Here is a 16469-nt window from a genome sequence, read left to right as displayed (position 1 = left end):
TACTATCAAAATAATCTGCTAGAGTTAACTTCCAAATTTTTTTGATACTAGCATTTATTACACTGACTATTTTAAAAATAATTATTCCATTAGATCAAACTTAAAATGTGCTACACTGAGATTTTTGCTCTATTTTCTTCTGCAATAGAAGTTTTTTCCATTAAAATTACTGTATACCCACAAAAATAATTGTGGCAATCATAAAACACCACTGTGATGATAAAAGATAACCTTTCAAAATCTGGGTCACTTAGAGAAGCTACATTCTGGTCACTGTGTTAGCTCGGATTATGCTTCTTGGGTTGTGATACCCAAAGAGGTTTAAACTGTCCCTCTAAGTTTACTAATCACATCGTAACACGCAAACCTGCTTCCCTATGGTGACATCTGCAAGAAAGGCTGAAGTACAATTTGTGAACCAAATTTCTTTTTTCTTCTTTAGAAAAAAATTTTTTTAAACCCGAGTCCAGAATGAGTTATGGCTAACAGCTCAAGCAAGAAAATATGGTCTTAGTTCTTAACATATCCCCATCAGTTTTAATTTCAGCTAAAGAAAATGCTTTCAGAACTGTTTTGTATTACAAACATATTACTAAACAGCCCAAAACCTAAATCTATCAAATAGCAGCTTTCTGACGTAGAAGGAAAAGTGAAATCCTTATCATCATGAAAAGAAATGTTTCAAGGCCAAAATACCTCACCTCTGATATGAAATAGAGGGTCCCTCGATGTCTGTATAGCCGCGCTGAGGGCTGAAGCTGAATAGCTTTAGTGAGGTCATTCACTGCTTCGTTAATTCGTCCCAGAGGGGACAGAATCTATAAATCCAAAACATGTAATTAGGGAGAAAAACTCTAATAATCAACCCTAAAACTGCCAATGTTTTCAATTTTTCAATTCCACTTCACCACATTCCACTCATAAAATAACTCCCTCAGCACTGAGTTCAACATAAACAAACTAAGATGCCATTTGTCTTCTTTGTCCAGTCAAGGAAAAGACTGATGAACCACAACTATAGTAACTGCCTTGTCATGATTTCATGTTTTGAGTTAAAACAGATGCTTCATTTTTTCCTTGATTTATAATTTGCCTTCAAAATTTGGCCTTACAAACAGCTAAACAAAACTGTCAAAATTAATCTGGAAGATAACTCTCAACCACTAAACCAAATTGTTGGACCTCAATTAGGGTTCATGGTCTTTAGCTATATTCTCTATGGTAGTAAATGCTGAACGACAACTTCTAAGTTTCCAGGTGTTTTGTAAGCCTTTTATATTAACAATTCTTAACTCATTAACCATGGTTGGAAAATACCTACAAGCCTGCTTGGAAAATCTCTTTTTATTCAGCAGTCATATTCAGTCAACATGAAGAGAAGGCAGGTGAGAATGCAAAAGTAAACCAAAAAGACTTAAGAATAACCAATATGGCTATCATTATTCATGCAATCAAACCTAATTACTCTATTCTAACAAAGTCCTTATATAAGGGTTGATTTTGTTAAATTTTATATTTCACAATGTAGATCATTTCTATCAAGTTCAGTAACTGGCTTCCTACTCTGCAGGAGCTTATAATCAGCAAAAGAGAGAGAGGATCCAAGCATGCACCTCATCAGTGGTAAGAATGGCAGCTCAAAAAAGAGGAAAGCAGCAGAATTAAAAAGTATCCTGGGGGCGGGGGGGGAGAATGTAGTTCGAATGGTTAAGCGCCTGCTTCCCATGTACAGGGTCCAGGGTTCAATCCCTGGTACTGCCAAAAAAAAAGAAAAAAAAAAAAAAGTATGCCTAAGAAATAAAAAAGCAGTGATCCAGGATGGTATTTTGGAAGGAAAAACCTCTTTACTAGTTTAGTAACCCCTAGGCACATAACTCAATCATTATCAACATGTCTGATAAGTCCCTAAAATTACATTAATTAAATACAGACTATTTCACAAAGCATGAAACTAAAGATTTCTCATAAAATAATTGCTGACATATATAAACGGCAGGCCATAATTAGCTGGAAAAGTCATTACGTAGTTCCACTATGGCCCAATAATGCCAGAAAAGGGAAACAAAACCATACATTTTTAAGATACTTCAAATTTACTCTACTGGTTACTTGTATGTTAACTTTTCAATACCATTTCACAATTAGTTTTTTATTAGATATGCAAAATTTAAAAACCTCCTAAGTCTGTAAGTGATATTTCTAGGTATACTTAATAAATCCATGATTTATCATAACGTTTTAACATAACATCAGAGTAATGGAGGGAAGAAGTACCAGTACTCATTCTTGAGAGCAACGATGGTCGAAATAACCACCAATTCTCTTGTACGGTAATTAACAAATTACAGTCACTTGAGGCTTAGCAGTTACAATCCAAAATGATTATGAATTATATCATTGAGGAAGAATTTTATTCAAAAAACCAAATCCCAACAAAACATAAAATTCACTTTAAGAAAATGAACTATAATTTAAGACATTATAATTTTGAGAAAACATTACAAATTAATTTTAAAATGATGAAACACTTAGTACTTCTTTTACTTGCTAGCTTTCGCCTTCAAAAGAGAAAAAAGAGGTCATGTTTTTCTTTAGTCCAACTATGAAATCATACCATATCAGATGACTAGAAGATAAGTTTTCACTCAGACTGAACATGTTAACAAAAATCCCAAAACAATTATTAAGGTTAAATATGTAGTAAAATAAATACCACATGAAACACGGATAGCTTACTATTATTTTATGAAAATGGTAAAATAACACATTTCAATTTTTAAAAAACCATTAAAAGGAGTGCTTTTGCACACACTCCTTCTTTGTTCTGAATATCTCAGGATTTCATCCAGCTCTGGCATCATCTCAGGCACAAACACTCCCCACACCTCTCTCCCCAACCACCAACCTCCTGTCAAAACTCAGCAGGCTGTGCTTCTTCTGTTCCTTAAGAAGTGTCTCTTCGTAGTCCCTACTCTAGCAAGAATCACATGTATTTTAATGATATTTTACCACTCTGCCTCTATCTCCAGTCACAAGCTCTCTGTAAGTCTGGTTATAAAGCTTGCCTCCCTGATCTGAGTATCTATGTAGTTAGGTATATCTCACAAGAATTATACATGAACACACACACAGAGCAGGGGAATGAATGCTTCTACAGGCTATAAATTTCATTTTGACCAAACTGTCGCATTAGTTTTGCTAAAGTATGCCACATTTAAAAATATATATCATGTGATATATTTTTCAAAGAACATTGATAGAAGTAATACAACTACCTGTCACAAATGCTTATTTTAATACTTAGTATTACTGTTATAAGCTAGACCAGGAGTATTGCTAGATCCAGAGTTTTCTAGTAATTTCAATATGTTTAAAGGCATTAATTACTTATGTAAGAAAACACAATGGTACAAGGGAGCTTTACAAGTGATAAATTAATAGGAGAAAAGAAATCTGAGCACCAACTAATCCAATAAAGACAGAGGGAAAAAGAAAACCACACTCACTTCTGCTCGCTGCTCAAATACCTCTGGACGATCTGGCTCCAAGGTAATTACTCGGCTCAATTCAAACAGAGCAAGCTCAGCATTCTTAATGTCCTTAAAAAGGCATTAGCTTAGAATGAGACATACTGCAGCTCCAAACCAGGCTGAAAAGATTTTCTGAAAAAAACTAGTGACTTGGTAATGATATAACCAACTGTCTAGAAATAAATATGAACTTGGCATCCACACAAGAGATCCTCTCCCAAATTAAATAAATTATGGTATTACAATTATTTAATTCACTCAAATCTACCTACCCATCAATAGCACCTTGGACCTGGCTGCCTATCACAAGTTTCATAGAAAAAAAAGTATATTTTCTAAATTTAACCTATTTAAATACTGTATCAACAACTTACGAGGGGAGGTATGTGGCGATCAGCATGCAAGAGGATACTGACTGGTGGCAAAGGAGGAAGAGAAAGGGGTCAAGTCCGTGTTAATAAAAGACCATAAGCCTATCTATATAATACCTACACCTTAAGAAATGAGGTAAGTTCTCTTTAAAATTAGCCATAATGAGCATGTTACTTTTAAGTTAAAAAACATATCTTAAATGTATATATCTTCAAAAAAATAGAATTTACAAAAATGATGGGGTTGGGGGGAGTGGGTTTTATGGGAACCTCATGTTTTTTATGTTCTTGTGATCTTTTAACTTTAATTTTTAAAAGTGTAAAAAAACCGTATCTTAAAATGAAGTGAACTTTGTTTAAAGACACAAACAAATTTCATTTTAAATATAAAGTTAAAAGAGAAAAGAATTATGAAGCAGGTTAGCTTTAAACTTTAACAGAGCAACTTCAACCTTGGCCATATATTGACCTGAAAACAACACTGTTTCTTTCCTAAACCACCTCCATCATTCTCAATTGAGAATGCTTTCTTACTTTCTAAGGCTCAGATTATCAAATTCAGGCCTAAGCATGAAGGATGTATACAAATACACAAACTTTTCCCAACAGGCCAGCACCAGCTTAGTAAAATATTTTTAATTGGCAAAAAGTGCAAAAGTGATGCTTTTCTCCCAAAGAATAATTTCGTTGAATAGAAATACAATAAGACAGTAGACAGAGTTTTCGTACAATGTTCTAGCCTAAAAATCTGGAGATCTGAATCTTAGACTGTTTCATTATTTGGTATAAAATCTTAGGAAAAGTCTTAGTTTTTATACCACAGCGCCTTCATTTATACGAAATCTACTTCTTATAATCTTTCTCCTGTCTGACTCAAAAAAAAAGGGGAATAATTGATTATACCACAAAGATATTACAGCTATCTGAGTTAATTATAATATATAATAACAAATAAGTTTTTCACATTAAAAAAAGAAAGACGATTTTGTTCTTCTACCAAACCTTTTAAAATCGTGAAAAGAATTCAAAATCTAAGCCCTGTTGCAACGATCAATGCCCAGTGTCTATTACTAACAGCGAAGTTTTCTTAGAAATGCACTGGAGGTCTCGTGCTTTTTTCTTGGTCTGTCTGCAGCTCATCAAGAAGTCAAGTGTAGGCTAGCAAAGGCTGTCCTTTTGGAGTAGGAAGTGTGGCAAAATCAATGTCAGAAGACCTGGGCAGCAATCCCGGGTCTACCCCTTACCTGCCTTTTGAACTTGAGTAACTCATTCTACTGTCATTTTCTCATCTAGAAACCTGAAAAAATGCCACTATTTATCCCAGAAGAGCCCAATGAAAAGTAAGTAATTCTGTCTGAACCCTGGTCCGTGTCAGGTAAGGTAGGCACTATGGCAATCGTAACTATTACATACTCACATGTAGTCCCTTCTTTCCATAGGCTATCCCTCGGCCATAAATTGCACTAACCAGATCAGGCTCCTCCTAGTCAGACCAAAACAGAAACACGTCAAAAACTATAAATGGGAAAAAAAAAAAAAGGTCAGTTTCTGCGTAAAGCACGTTAATGCCACAGTGAGCAGCTCTATTTTTTATGTTACTACCACTCGTAAAGCAACCCAGGCAGCCCAACCTAGAAAAGGAGGAATTCTCAAAGCCCCTCTGAACAAGAATGTAATAAGAGTTCTGCATTGGGAAAAAATAATAACAGAAGGGAACCAACATTACTGTGCACCTACTAGACATCAGGCGCTGGCTAACTTATTTAATTTAACTTAGTAAAACTGGCTGTCCAATTTAATTCAACCCTCTCCACAACTCGAGGGCCGCAATCACAGTCATTTTTTACAGAGAGAAAACAGAGAGGTACACAGATGTGAGTCAAGTCTGCATAAAGCCTATACTAGTTTCAATGGAATAACCTGAAAAGGAAAGGAGTCCTCAGCGCAATCGCAACACACAAGAAATGGGTCTGTTCCAGTCTGGTGAGGACGGACACAATCCTTTATACTAATGGGCGAGAACGCACACTGCTCCCTTGCTCTCCCCCCACTATTTTGCAATCCAGACGGATGAGATGGAACACATACGAGGTCCAAGGACACAGTACCCGCTGGCTCTGGCCACCGAGGCGCACCCACTACACAGGTCAGCAGCATGAACCGTCCTATGTGCTGCACAGAATGCCTCTAGCCTACATTTAACCACGGCACTGTTTACCACTTCTTTGAATCTTTCACTTTCTACCTTTAAAGAGGAAGAGTATCAGCCTTTAGCTATGAGGTCCAGGGTAAAACTCTTGACAGTGCTAAAGCATTTGAACAGAACTGCAACAAACTAGGCACTTTATAGACTAATCTGTTCAGTTCCAAGTCTTAGTTTATCTGGCAGGACTGTAGAAAAAGAACACATCAACCTCAATAATGAGTAGATGGGAATAAATGAGGAGATGATGTTATGCTTTTGAATTTAAAAGACTACTTTAAATTGATTGAGGCACACCTACATTGAGTGGCAAACTGGTACATCATTGGCTACAACTCAGCCAGCATACTATTTGGACTACACAGGGTTCTAAAAATTGGAAAAATTCACCAAAAATTTTTTTCCATATTTTCAGCTTCTCTTGGAAAGTCAAAAGACCCAACATTGATAGGTCCACATTTTGGAATGCACACATGGCAAAATACACACACACACAGACACAACAGAGCTAAGTAATGGCTGCCTTTCTAGATGGGATGTGTATTTACCAGTTTACCACAGACCCCACCCAGCTCTAACATTCACATCAATTCACCCTGCTCATTTAAGTACCTTCCTAGCACCCACATATTTTTGGAGTTGTAACTTATTAATGTATATGAATGGCATGAAAGGATGCTCATGGTATTTCTTAAATGGAAAAAAGTACAAGTTACAGTATGGCAGTTACACGCTATAAATAATATTTACAAATGATCTGTACATGCACAGAAAAAATCCTCTTCAAAAAGTGAATAGTAGGGAAGTGGACTTGGCCCAGTGGTTAGGGCATCTGTCTATCACATGGGAGGTCCACAGTTCAAACCCCAGGCCTTCTTGACCCGTGTGGAGCTGGCCCATGCGCAGTGCTGATGCATGCAAGGAGTGCCGTGTCACACAGGGGTGTCCCCCGCATAGGGGAGCCCCATGTGCAAGGAGTGCACCCCATAAGGAGAGCCACCCAGCGTGACAGAAAGTGCAGCCTGCCTAAGAATGGTGCCGCCCACACAGAGAGCTGGCACAACAAGATGACGCAACAAAAAGAAACACAGATTCCCGTGCTGCTGACAACAACAGAAGCGGACAAAGAAGAAGACACAGCAAATAGACACAGAGAACACACAACTGGAGCGGGGGGGGGGGGGGGAAGGGAGAGAAAGAAATAAATAAATCTTTTTTTTTTAAAGTTAACAGTAATTATCTCTGGGGGTTGGAATTACTAGGTATGTCCCCATTCTGCTTAACAACTTACTGTATTCCTTTTAATTTTTGAAAACAAATACACAAGTTTATATAATCAGGGGGGAAAAGATGTTTTAGTAATAAATGTTTCATTATCAAAAGTTTAGAAAATGAAGAAAATCACAGAAAAAAAAGTTAAGGGCATCCTGTAATCCTGCCACCCATAGATAACCACTTCAAATGTTTACGTACCTTCTTGCCTTAAAGAAGGGCAGAGCAAGTGATTTAGAGGGAGGGGGAATACAAGTATTGAGAGGGGGAGAGCAAGAAAAAAGTTACCTATTAAGAAATTAAAACAGAAAAAAGTCAGGGACTTCTGGGAAGATGGAGTCAGAATAGGCAGGCAGGGCTCAAATCTCTCACAAACAGAACAAGGGCAAAAATCTGTGCAAGGACCTGCTTTGGGGCTCTGCAGACAGGAGAGTTGAGGGACAGAGATGAAGAAGCTGAAACAAAAACTGTTATTTACTAATACCCATGGCTGGGAGAACCCATCCCCCACCCTCAAGGCAAGCAGCCTGGATAAAGCCCATGGCTCACTGCAGCCAACTGAAAGGGTGACAGACTTCTTCCTCCCTGGGAAGAGGGATGGTGCAGCAGAGGCTGAAGAGTGGTTTCTCATCAGTGAATGTGGCCACCAGAGCCCACCTTACAATCTCAGCTCTGGCCAGACCAAAATCACAGGCAAGTGGAAATTGAAAGAGATACCTCCCATGGAAATATTTACTGATGGGTGCCATCTACTGGCCGGCTGGGAAACTGCAAGGAGAAAAACTGCTTTTAGGTGTCTTGTCCCAAACTCCTGGGAGCAGATCTGTACCCCATTAGTGAATCCCCAGCCCTATTTTGATAACTTAAGCTGGGTGATTTTAAAGACTTAGAATAAGTAGAGCCAAAAATCAAAGAAGAATCATGGGGGAAAAAAAAACAAACCACTAGGCAAACAAGAGAAACTGACCATCAGAGTAAATCCATCAACATATTCAGGTGCCTAGAGAGCAGCAAAAACTTACAAGCATATTAGGAAACACGGAGAGATGGCCCAGCCAAAGTAAACAAACTGAAAATCCTGACTAGACAGAGGGTAAAAGGGTAAAAAGACAGACACAGGATTTAAGACAACTAATCAATGGTAATCACGCAAATCTCCCAAATCAATTTAAGGAGTTGAAGGAAAATAGGACTAAACAGATAAAGGACAGTAAGACAATGGGTGAACATAAAAGAACAATTTGAAAGCCTGCAAAGAAAAGTAACAGAGATTATGGGAATAAGAGACATAATGGATGAGATTAAAAATACATTAGATAATGATGACTGAGGTAATGAATGCACAACTATGTGATTGTGCTGAATACCACTGATTGTGCACTTTGAATGAATTGTATGCTTTGTCAATATGTATCAATAAAACTGATTTGTTTTAAAAAATACATTAGAGGCATATTAACAGCAGATATGAACTGATGGAGGACAGAATTAGCTGAAATTGAGGGTAGAATATCTGAACTTGAAAGGACAGAACAGAAAGAGAAGAATAAAAAAAATGGAACAGGTCTTAGGGAATTGAATAAAACACAAACAAACACATTATCAGTGTCCCAGAAGGGGAAGAGAATAGAAAAGGGGCAGAAAAATATTTGAGGAAATAATGACTGAAAACTTTCCAACCCTTATGAAAGATATAAACTTCAATATCCAAGAAGGACAACACACCCCAAACAGAATAAATCCAAATAGACCAAGACACCTACTATTCAAAATGACAATTACCAGAAATAAAGACAGGATTCTGAAAGCAACAAGAGAAGAGCAATGCATCACATACCAGGGAAGCTGAAAAAGACTAAGCACCGACCTCTCATCAAAAAGCATGGAGGCAAGAAAGTGGTATGATGCATTTAAGGTACTGAAAAAGAAAAACTGCTAGGGAAGAACTGCGTATCTATCAAAACTATCCTTCTAAAATGAGGGTGAGTTTAAAGTCTTCAGAGACAAACAAAACTGAAATACTTTATTACCAAAAGACCTGACTCACAAGAGATACTAAAGGGAGTGCTACAAACTGAAAGGAAAAGATAAGGGTCAGAGACTTGGAGAAGACTGCAGAAATGAAGATTAGTAGTAAGGGTAACTAAAAGGGCAAAAAGACAGACATTAGTGAGACATGACAACAGAAAGTCAAAGGATAAAATGGACAAAGTAAGCAATGCCTTTACAAAAATAACAGAGAATGTTAATGAATTCTCCAAACAAAAAACATAGAAGAGAATGAATTAAAAAAATATATGAGTATCTATATGCTGTCTACAAGACACTCACATCAAATGTAAGGATGTAATCTAGTTGAAAGTGAAAGGTTGGAAAAAGATATTCCACACAAATAGTAAGCAAAAAGTTCTGTAATAGGGATACTAATATTGGACAAAATAGATTCTAAATACAAAAATGTTATAAGAGATAAAGGTCATTATATATTAATAAATTCACCAAAAAGAAATAACTATAATAAATATTTATGCACCTAATCTGGGTGCCTCAAGATACATGAAGCACATGCTAGCAAAAATGAAGGGAGAAACAGAATCTCTAAGATAATAGTTGGAGACTTCAATATATGATTCTCAGCACTGGAACACCTGGACACAGAATAAACAAACAGCTTAAATAATATGATAAATAAACTGGACCTAGCAGACATTTATAGAGCATTATACCCCAAAACAGCAGGATATACTTTCCTTTCAAGTACTCATGGATCCTTCTCCAGGATAGACCATATGTTGGATCACTAGACATGTTTCCGTAAATGTAAAAATATCAAAATTATACAAAACACTTTCTCTGATCATAATGCAATGAAGCTGGAAATCAATAACGGGCAGAAAAAGAGAAAATTCACAAATACATAGAGTTTAATCAACGCTCTCAAATAATCAATGGGTGAAAGAAGAAATTGCAAGAGAATTCAGTAAAAGGATAAATGAAAATGAGAACACAACATAGCTAAACCTATGGGACACCACAAAGGCAGAGCTGAGAGGGAAATGTACAACCCTCAAAGTTTACATTTGAAAAAACAAGAGCTAAAATTGAAGATCTAACTGCATACCTGAAGGAACTAGAAAAACAGCAAATTAATCCCAAATGAAGCCAAAGGAAAGAAATGAAAGCTGAAATAAATGAAATTGAGAACAAAAAACAATAGAGAGAATTCACAAAACCAAAAATTAGTCCTTCAAGAAGATCAACAAAATTGACAAACCTTTAGCTGGACTGACAAAGAAAATATGGGGAAAATGCAAATAGATAAAACAGAAGTAAGGGTAGACATTACCGTTGACCCCATAGAAATAAGAGATCATGAGAGAATTCTACAAACAGTTGTACACCAACAAACTAGACAACGCAGACAAAATGGACAAATTCCTAGAGATACACAAACAACCTACACTAAACCTAGAAGAAACAGAAGACCTCAACCAACCAATCACATGAGAGTGAAACAGTCATCAAAAACCTCCCAAAGATGAAAAGCCCAGGACCAGATGGTTTCACAGGTAAATTCTACCGATCATTCAAAGACAATCTAATATCAAACTTGCTCAAGCTCTTCCAAAAAATTGAACAGAAGGGAACACCACCAAACTCACTCTATGAGGCCAACATCACCCTATACCAAAACCAGATAAAGACAATACAAAAAAAGAAAATTACAGACCAATTCCTCCAATGAATATAGATGCAAAATTCTCAACAAAATACTTGCAAACCAAATCCAAAAGCACATTAAAAGAATTATACACCACAATCAAGTGGATTTTATCCCAAGTATGCAAGGGTGGGTCAACACAAGAAAATTAATTATGTAATAAACCACATTAATAAAATAATGAAGTAAAATCATGTGATCTGCTTGATTGACACAGAAAGGGCATTTGACAGAACAGAACATCCTTTCTTGATAAAAACACTCCAAAAGATAGGAATAGAAGGCAGCTTTCTCAATATGGTAAAGTGCATACATTAAAAACCCACAGCTACCATTGTACTCAACAGTGAGAGACTGAAAGCTTTCCCACTGAGATTGGGAACAAGGCAAGGATGTTCACTGTCACCGCTGTTTTTCAATATTGTGCTAAAAGTTCTAGCTAGAGCAATTAGGCAAGATAAAGAAATAAAGGGCACCCAAATAGGTAAGGAAAAAGTGAAACTGTTGCTATTCACTGATGATATGATCCTATATCTAGAAAATACAGAAAAACACACAACAAAGCTACTAGAACTAATAGATAAGTTCAGCAAAGTGGTGCGATACAAGATTAACATACGAAAATCAGTAGTGTTTCTATACACTACTGATGATCAATCTGAGGAGGAAGTCAGAAAATAATTGCATTTATAATAGTAACTAAAAGAATCAAATATTTAGGAATAAACTTAACTAAGGATATAGAGGGCCTATACTCATAAAACTACAAAAACATTGCTAAAAGAAACCAAAAAAGACCTAAATACTTGAAAGGACATTCTGTGTTCAGGGACTGGAAGACAAAATATCATTAAGAGGTGTGGCAGTTCGAGATTACTTATGAACTCCAAAAAGACAGATTATGTTTGTAAACTGGTCTCTATGAGATTCAGCTGAGATGCCTTTGATTAAATTACATTAAGATTAGGGCTTTGGGGAAACGAACTTGGCCCAGTGGTTAGGGCGTCCGTCTACCACATGGGAGGTCCGCGGTTCAAACTGGGCCTTCTTGACCCATGTGGACCTGGCCCATGCACAGTGCTGATGTGTACAAGGAGTGCCGTGCCACGCAGGGGTGACCCCCGCGTGCGGGAGCCCCACACGCAAGGAGTGCGCCCCGTAAGGAGAGCCGCCCAGTGCGAAAGAAAGTGCAGCCTGCCCAGGAATGGCGCTGCACACACACAGAGCTGACACAACAAGATGATGCATCAAAAAGAAACACAGATTCCCGTGCCGCTGACAACAACAGAAGCAGACAAAAAAGACACAGCAAATAGACACAGGGAACAGACAACCGCGGTGGGGGGCGGGGAGGGGAGAGAAATAAATAAATCTTTAAAAAAATATATTAGGGCTTTGGTTTGACCACGTCATTAGGGTGACTCATTTTGAGTCCCCACCCCTTTTGTGGGTTATATAAATGGACACTCAATCAAGGAGACACAGAGAAGTAGATACACAAAGGAAGAGAGACAGCTCCATAGACACAGCAGAGGCCCTGGGAAGAGAGATGAGCTATTGGCCTGATAATTTACAGCTGACCTTGTGAAGAGAGCAGAGCAGCTGAACCCAGAAAGAAACAAGCCTGGGAAAGAGAGACAAGCCCTATGCCAGTCTACAGCTGATATTGGAAGAAGCTGGGACCACGGAGTCTTAAGAAGGAAGAGGAAGGCAGAATGAACCCTTGCAGACATTGCCCACCATCTTGCTTCAACACATGGCAACAGAGTTTGGTAAGGAAGTAACCTTGAGTTGGACTCTTAAGGGCCTTGTAGCTGTAAGCTTTTATACCCCAAATAAATATCCTTTATAAAAGCCAACAGATTTCTGGTATTTTGCATGAGCACCCCTTTGGCTGACTAATAGAAGATGTCAATTCTGCCCAAACTGATTTATAGATTCATTTAACCCCAATAAAACTCCCAACAGCCCTTTTTGCAGAAAAGCCAATTATCAAAAAATTTTTTGGAAGAGTAAGGGGCCCTGAATAGTCAAAAGTATCTTAAAAAAGAATTAAGTTGGAGGACTCTTACTTCCTGACTTTAAAACATATTACTTAGCTACAGTGGTAAAAACAGCATGCAACTGGAATAAATGATAGACATATTGATTAACAGCACCAAATCAAGAATGCAGAAAGAGACCCTCACATCTATAGTCATGTGATTATTTTTTTTAAAGATTTTTTTTTTTTTATTTAATTCCCCTCCCCTCCCCTGGTTGTCTGTTTTCTGTGTCTTTTTGCTGCGTCTTGTTTCTTTGTCCGCTTCTGTTGTCGTCAGCGGCACGGGAAGTGTGGGCGGCGCCATTCCTCGGCAGGCTGCTCCCTCCTTCACGCTGGGCGGCTCTCCTTATGGGTGCACTCCTTGCGCGTGGGGCTCCCCTACACGGGGGGCACCCCTGTGTGGCAAGGCACTCCTTGGCGAATCAGCACTGCGCATGGGCCAGCTGCACACGGGTCAAGGAGGCCCGGGGCTTGAACCGCGGGCCTCCCATGTGGTAGACAGACGCCCTAACCACTGGGCCAAAGTCCGTTTCCCGTAGTCATGTGATTTTTGACAAGGCTGTCAAGCCCACCCAGCTGGGCCAGAACAGTCTATTCAACAAAAGGTGATGGGAGAACTGTATATCCATATCTAAAACAAAGAAAGAAGACCCCTATTAAAAATTAACTCCAGTGAAGTGGATGTAGCTCATGCAATTGGGCACCTGCCTACCACAGAGGAGGTCCAGGGTTCAGTTCCCAGTGCCTCCTAAAGAAAACAAGCAAGACAGCAAGCTGACACAAGAAGATTTAACAAGTAATGCTATGAGGAGACACAAGGAAACACAATGAGAGACACAATAAGCAGGGAGCAGATGTGGCTCAAGTAATTGGGTGCCTCCCTCCCACATGAGAGGTCCAAGGTCTGGTTCCTGGTGACTCCTAAAAGACAAGCAGACACAGAGAGCAAACAGCAAGTGCAAACAATGAGGGCAGGAGCAGGGGGAATAAATAAATCTTTTTAAAAAAATTAACTCCAAATGGATCATAGACTTAAACATAAAAGCTACAACCATAAAATTACTAGAAGAAACTGTAAGGAAACAATTTCAAGAGCTTGTGGTAGGTGGTAGTTTCTTAATCCTTACACCCAAAGCATGAGCAATGAAAGAAAAAATAGATAAATGGGACCTCCTCAAAATTAAACACTTGTTTTTCAAAAGACTTTGCCAAGAAAGTAAAAAGGCAACCTACTCAATGGGACAAAATATTTGGAAACCACATATCTGACAAGGGTTTGATATCCATGTTATATAAAGAGATCATACAACTCAGTGAAAAAAAAACAAGAAACCCAATTTAAAAATAGGCAAGATTTAAACAGACATTTCTCTAAAGAGGAAATACAAATGGCCAAAAAGCACATGAAAAAATGTTCAACATCACTGCCTTTAGGGAAATACAGATCAAAACTACAATAAGATACAATTTCACCCCTTACAGAATGGCTATCACTTAAAACAAAACAAAACAAAAAAACCAAAAACTACAAGTGCTGGAGAAGATGTAGAGGAAGAGGTATACTCCTTAATGATGCAACCTCTGTGGAAGACAGTTTGGCAATACATGAAGAGGCTGAATATAGAACTACCATAATATCCAGCAATCCTGTTATTAGGAATATATTCAGAAGAACTGAAAGGATGCAAATGACATTTGCACACAGATGTTCATAGCTGCAATATTCACAATTACTAAAATATGGAACCAGCCCAAGGATCCATCAACTGCTGAATGGCTAAACAAAGTGTGTTATATACACAAATGGAATACTATTCAGCTGTAAGAAGAAATAAAATTGAAATGCATATGGCAACATGGCTGAACCTTGAGGACATTATGTTGAATGAAATAAGCCAGGCAAAAAAGGACAAATATTGAATGGTCTCACTCATGTGAATTAAATATCATGATTAAATTCATGGAGGTAAACTCTAGAGCAGGGGTTCTTAACAAGGGGTCTGTGAGCTTGAATTAAATTAAAAAAAAAAAAAAACAAACATTATTCTTGTGGGGACATGTTGGCATGGGTGTGATATATTTATTAAATAATACACAGTATAGCGTGGACTTAGTAAGGGGTCTGTGGTTTTTACCTGACTGGTAAAGGGATCACTGGAACAAAAAAGGTTAAGACCCCTGCTCTAGAGTATAGGTTATAAGGAAATAGAAGGTGGGTTAGGAATGGGAGCTGATGCTCAATGTATGTAGAATTTTTAATGTTTATTGAAAGGTGTGGAAATGAATAGAACTGATAACACATTTATAGTGTTATCACTATAACACTATAATTTATAACACTAATAATTTATAAATGCGATTGTGGCTGAAAGGGGTAGTCTGTGGAGGTATATGTCAACTGAAAGGAAACTAGAGAATAATGTACGGTATGTGTAACTAATTGCAATGGTGGATAAAGATTGTGGTTAATGATATAAGAATGATCTTTTACAAAGTGTTAAGAATATGGTGATACATGGGAAAATTACAACTAATATAACTTACGGATGATAGTTGACAGTAACAGTATAATATTTTTGCAACAGTGACAAAGAAGATATATCAATTCTAAGAGATAATTATAGGGGGTAGAAGGAGTAGGGGATTTTTCCTTTCGGAGTAACGAAAACATTCTAAAATTGACTGAGGTGATGAAAGTACAACTCTGATGAAAATGAGAGCCACTGAGTGTGCACTGTGAGTGGACTGTACAAAACATGATGCTGTGTATCAAAGGGAATCCAGTGGTGGCAGATCAACTGTGGTTAACAGAATATGAGAATGTTCTCTCATGAATCATAACAAATACATAATACTAATACAGGGTTTTAATAATTGGGTGGGTTGAGGGAAAAATACACCAAATATAAGATATGGGCTACAGTTAGTAGTAATATTTTGATGATGCTCTTTCATAGTTTATAACAAATGTTTCACAACAATGCAAGGTGTTGGTGGTAGGGTGATATATGGGAACCCTGTGTAATATGCATGTTTGCTTTTTAAGTTCACAGCTTTTACTATACCCTTATTGTTTATGTACGTTCATATGTGAATGATACACTTCAGTAAAATTTTATTTAAAAAAATATAACTAAGTCAACAGAAAAGAACCTCTGGTCAGGCAGGGGCAGGAGGTGGTGAACAACACATCTCATCTTACGTGATGATGTTCTGGAACGAGAATAAAACTTACTCTTAGATTTGTTAAGACTCAAAACACTATCCAAGCAGCTTTTCTCCTGAAACTGAGGGAAAGTTTATACCAGATGGCTAAGAGGTAAATCAG

At 37.6% G+C, this 16469-nt stretch overlaps 1 protein-coding gene across 6 annotated transcripts in view; it reads right to left on the bottom strand.

Moving 5' to 3' along the window:
* The window catches only part of TTC13 (tetratricopeptide repeat domain 13), an 84112-nt gene that overhangs the window by 39086 nt on the left and 28557 nt on the right, over positions 1 to 16469 (bottom strand). For 3 of the 6 annotated variants that reach the window (XM_004467089.4, XM_004467090.4, XM_023591321.3), the window contains exons 5-7: positions 5319 to 5384; positions 3507 to 3599; positions 702 to 818 (exon numbers count right to left, since the gene is read on the bottom strand). In XM_004467089.4, the coding sequence (XP_004467146.1) occupies positions 702 to 818; positions 3507 to 3599; positions 5319 to 5384 (276 nt within the window). Of the gene's footprint in view, positions 1 to 701; positions 819 to 3506; positions 3600 to 5318; positions 5385 to 5821; positions 6246 to 16469 lie in introns of those variants that run through there. The other 3 variants (XM_004467091.4, XM_004467092.4, XM_004467093.5) reach the window with 2 other exon arrangements.

Source organism: Dasypus novemcinctus, chromosome 13, assembly GCF_030445035.2.
Source record: "Dasypus novemcinctus isolate mDasNov1 chromosome 13, mDasNov1.1.hap2, whole genome shotgun sequence".
NCBI classification, from domain to species: domain Eukaryota; kingdom Metazoa; phylum Chordata; class Mammalia; order Cingulata; family Dasypodidae; genus Dasypus; species Dasypus novemcinctus.
This window is presented reverse-complemented; position numbering and strand designations above follow the sequence as displayed.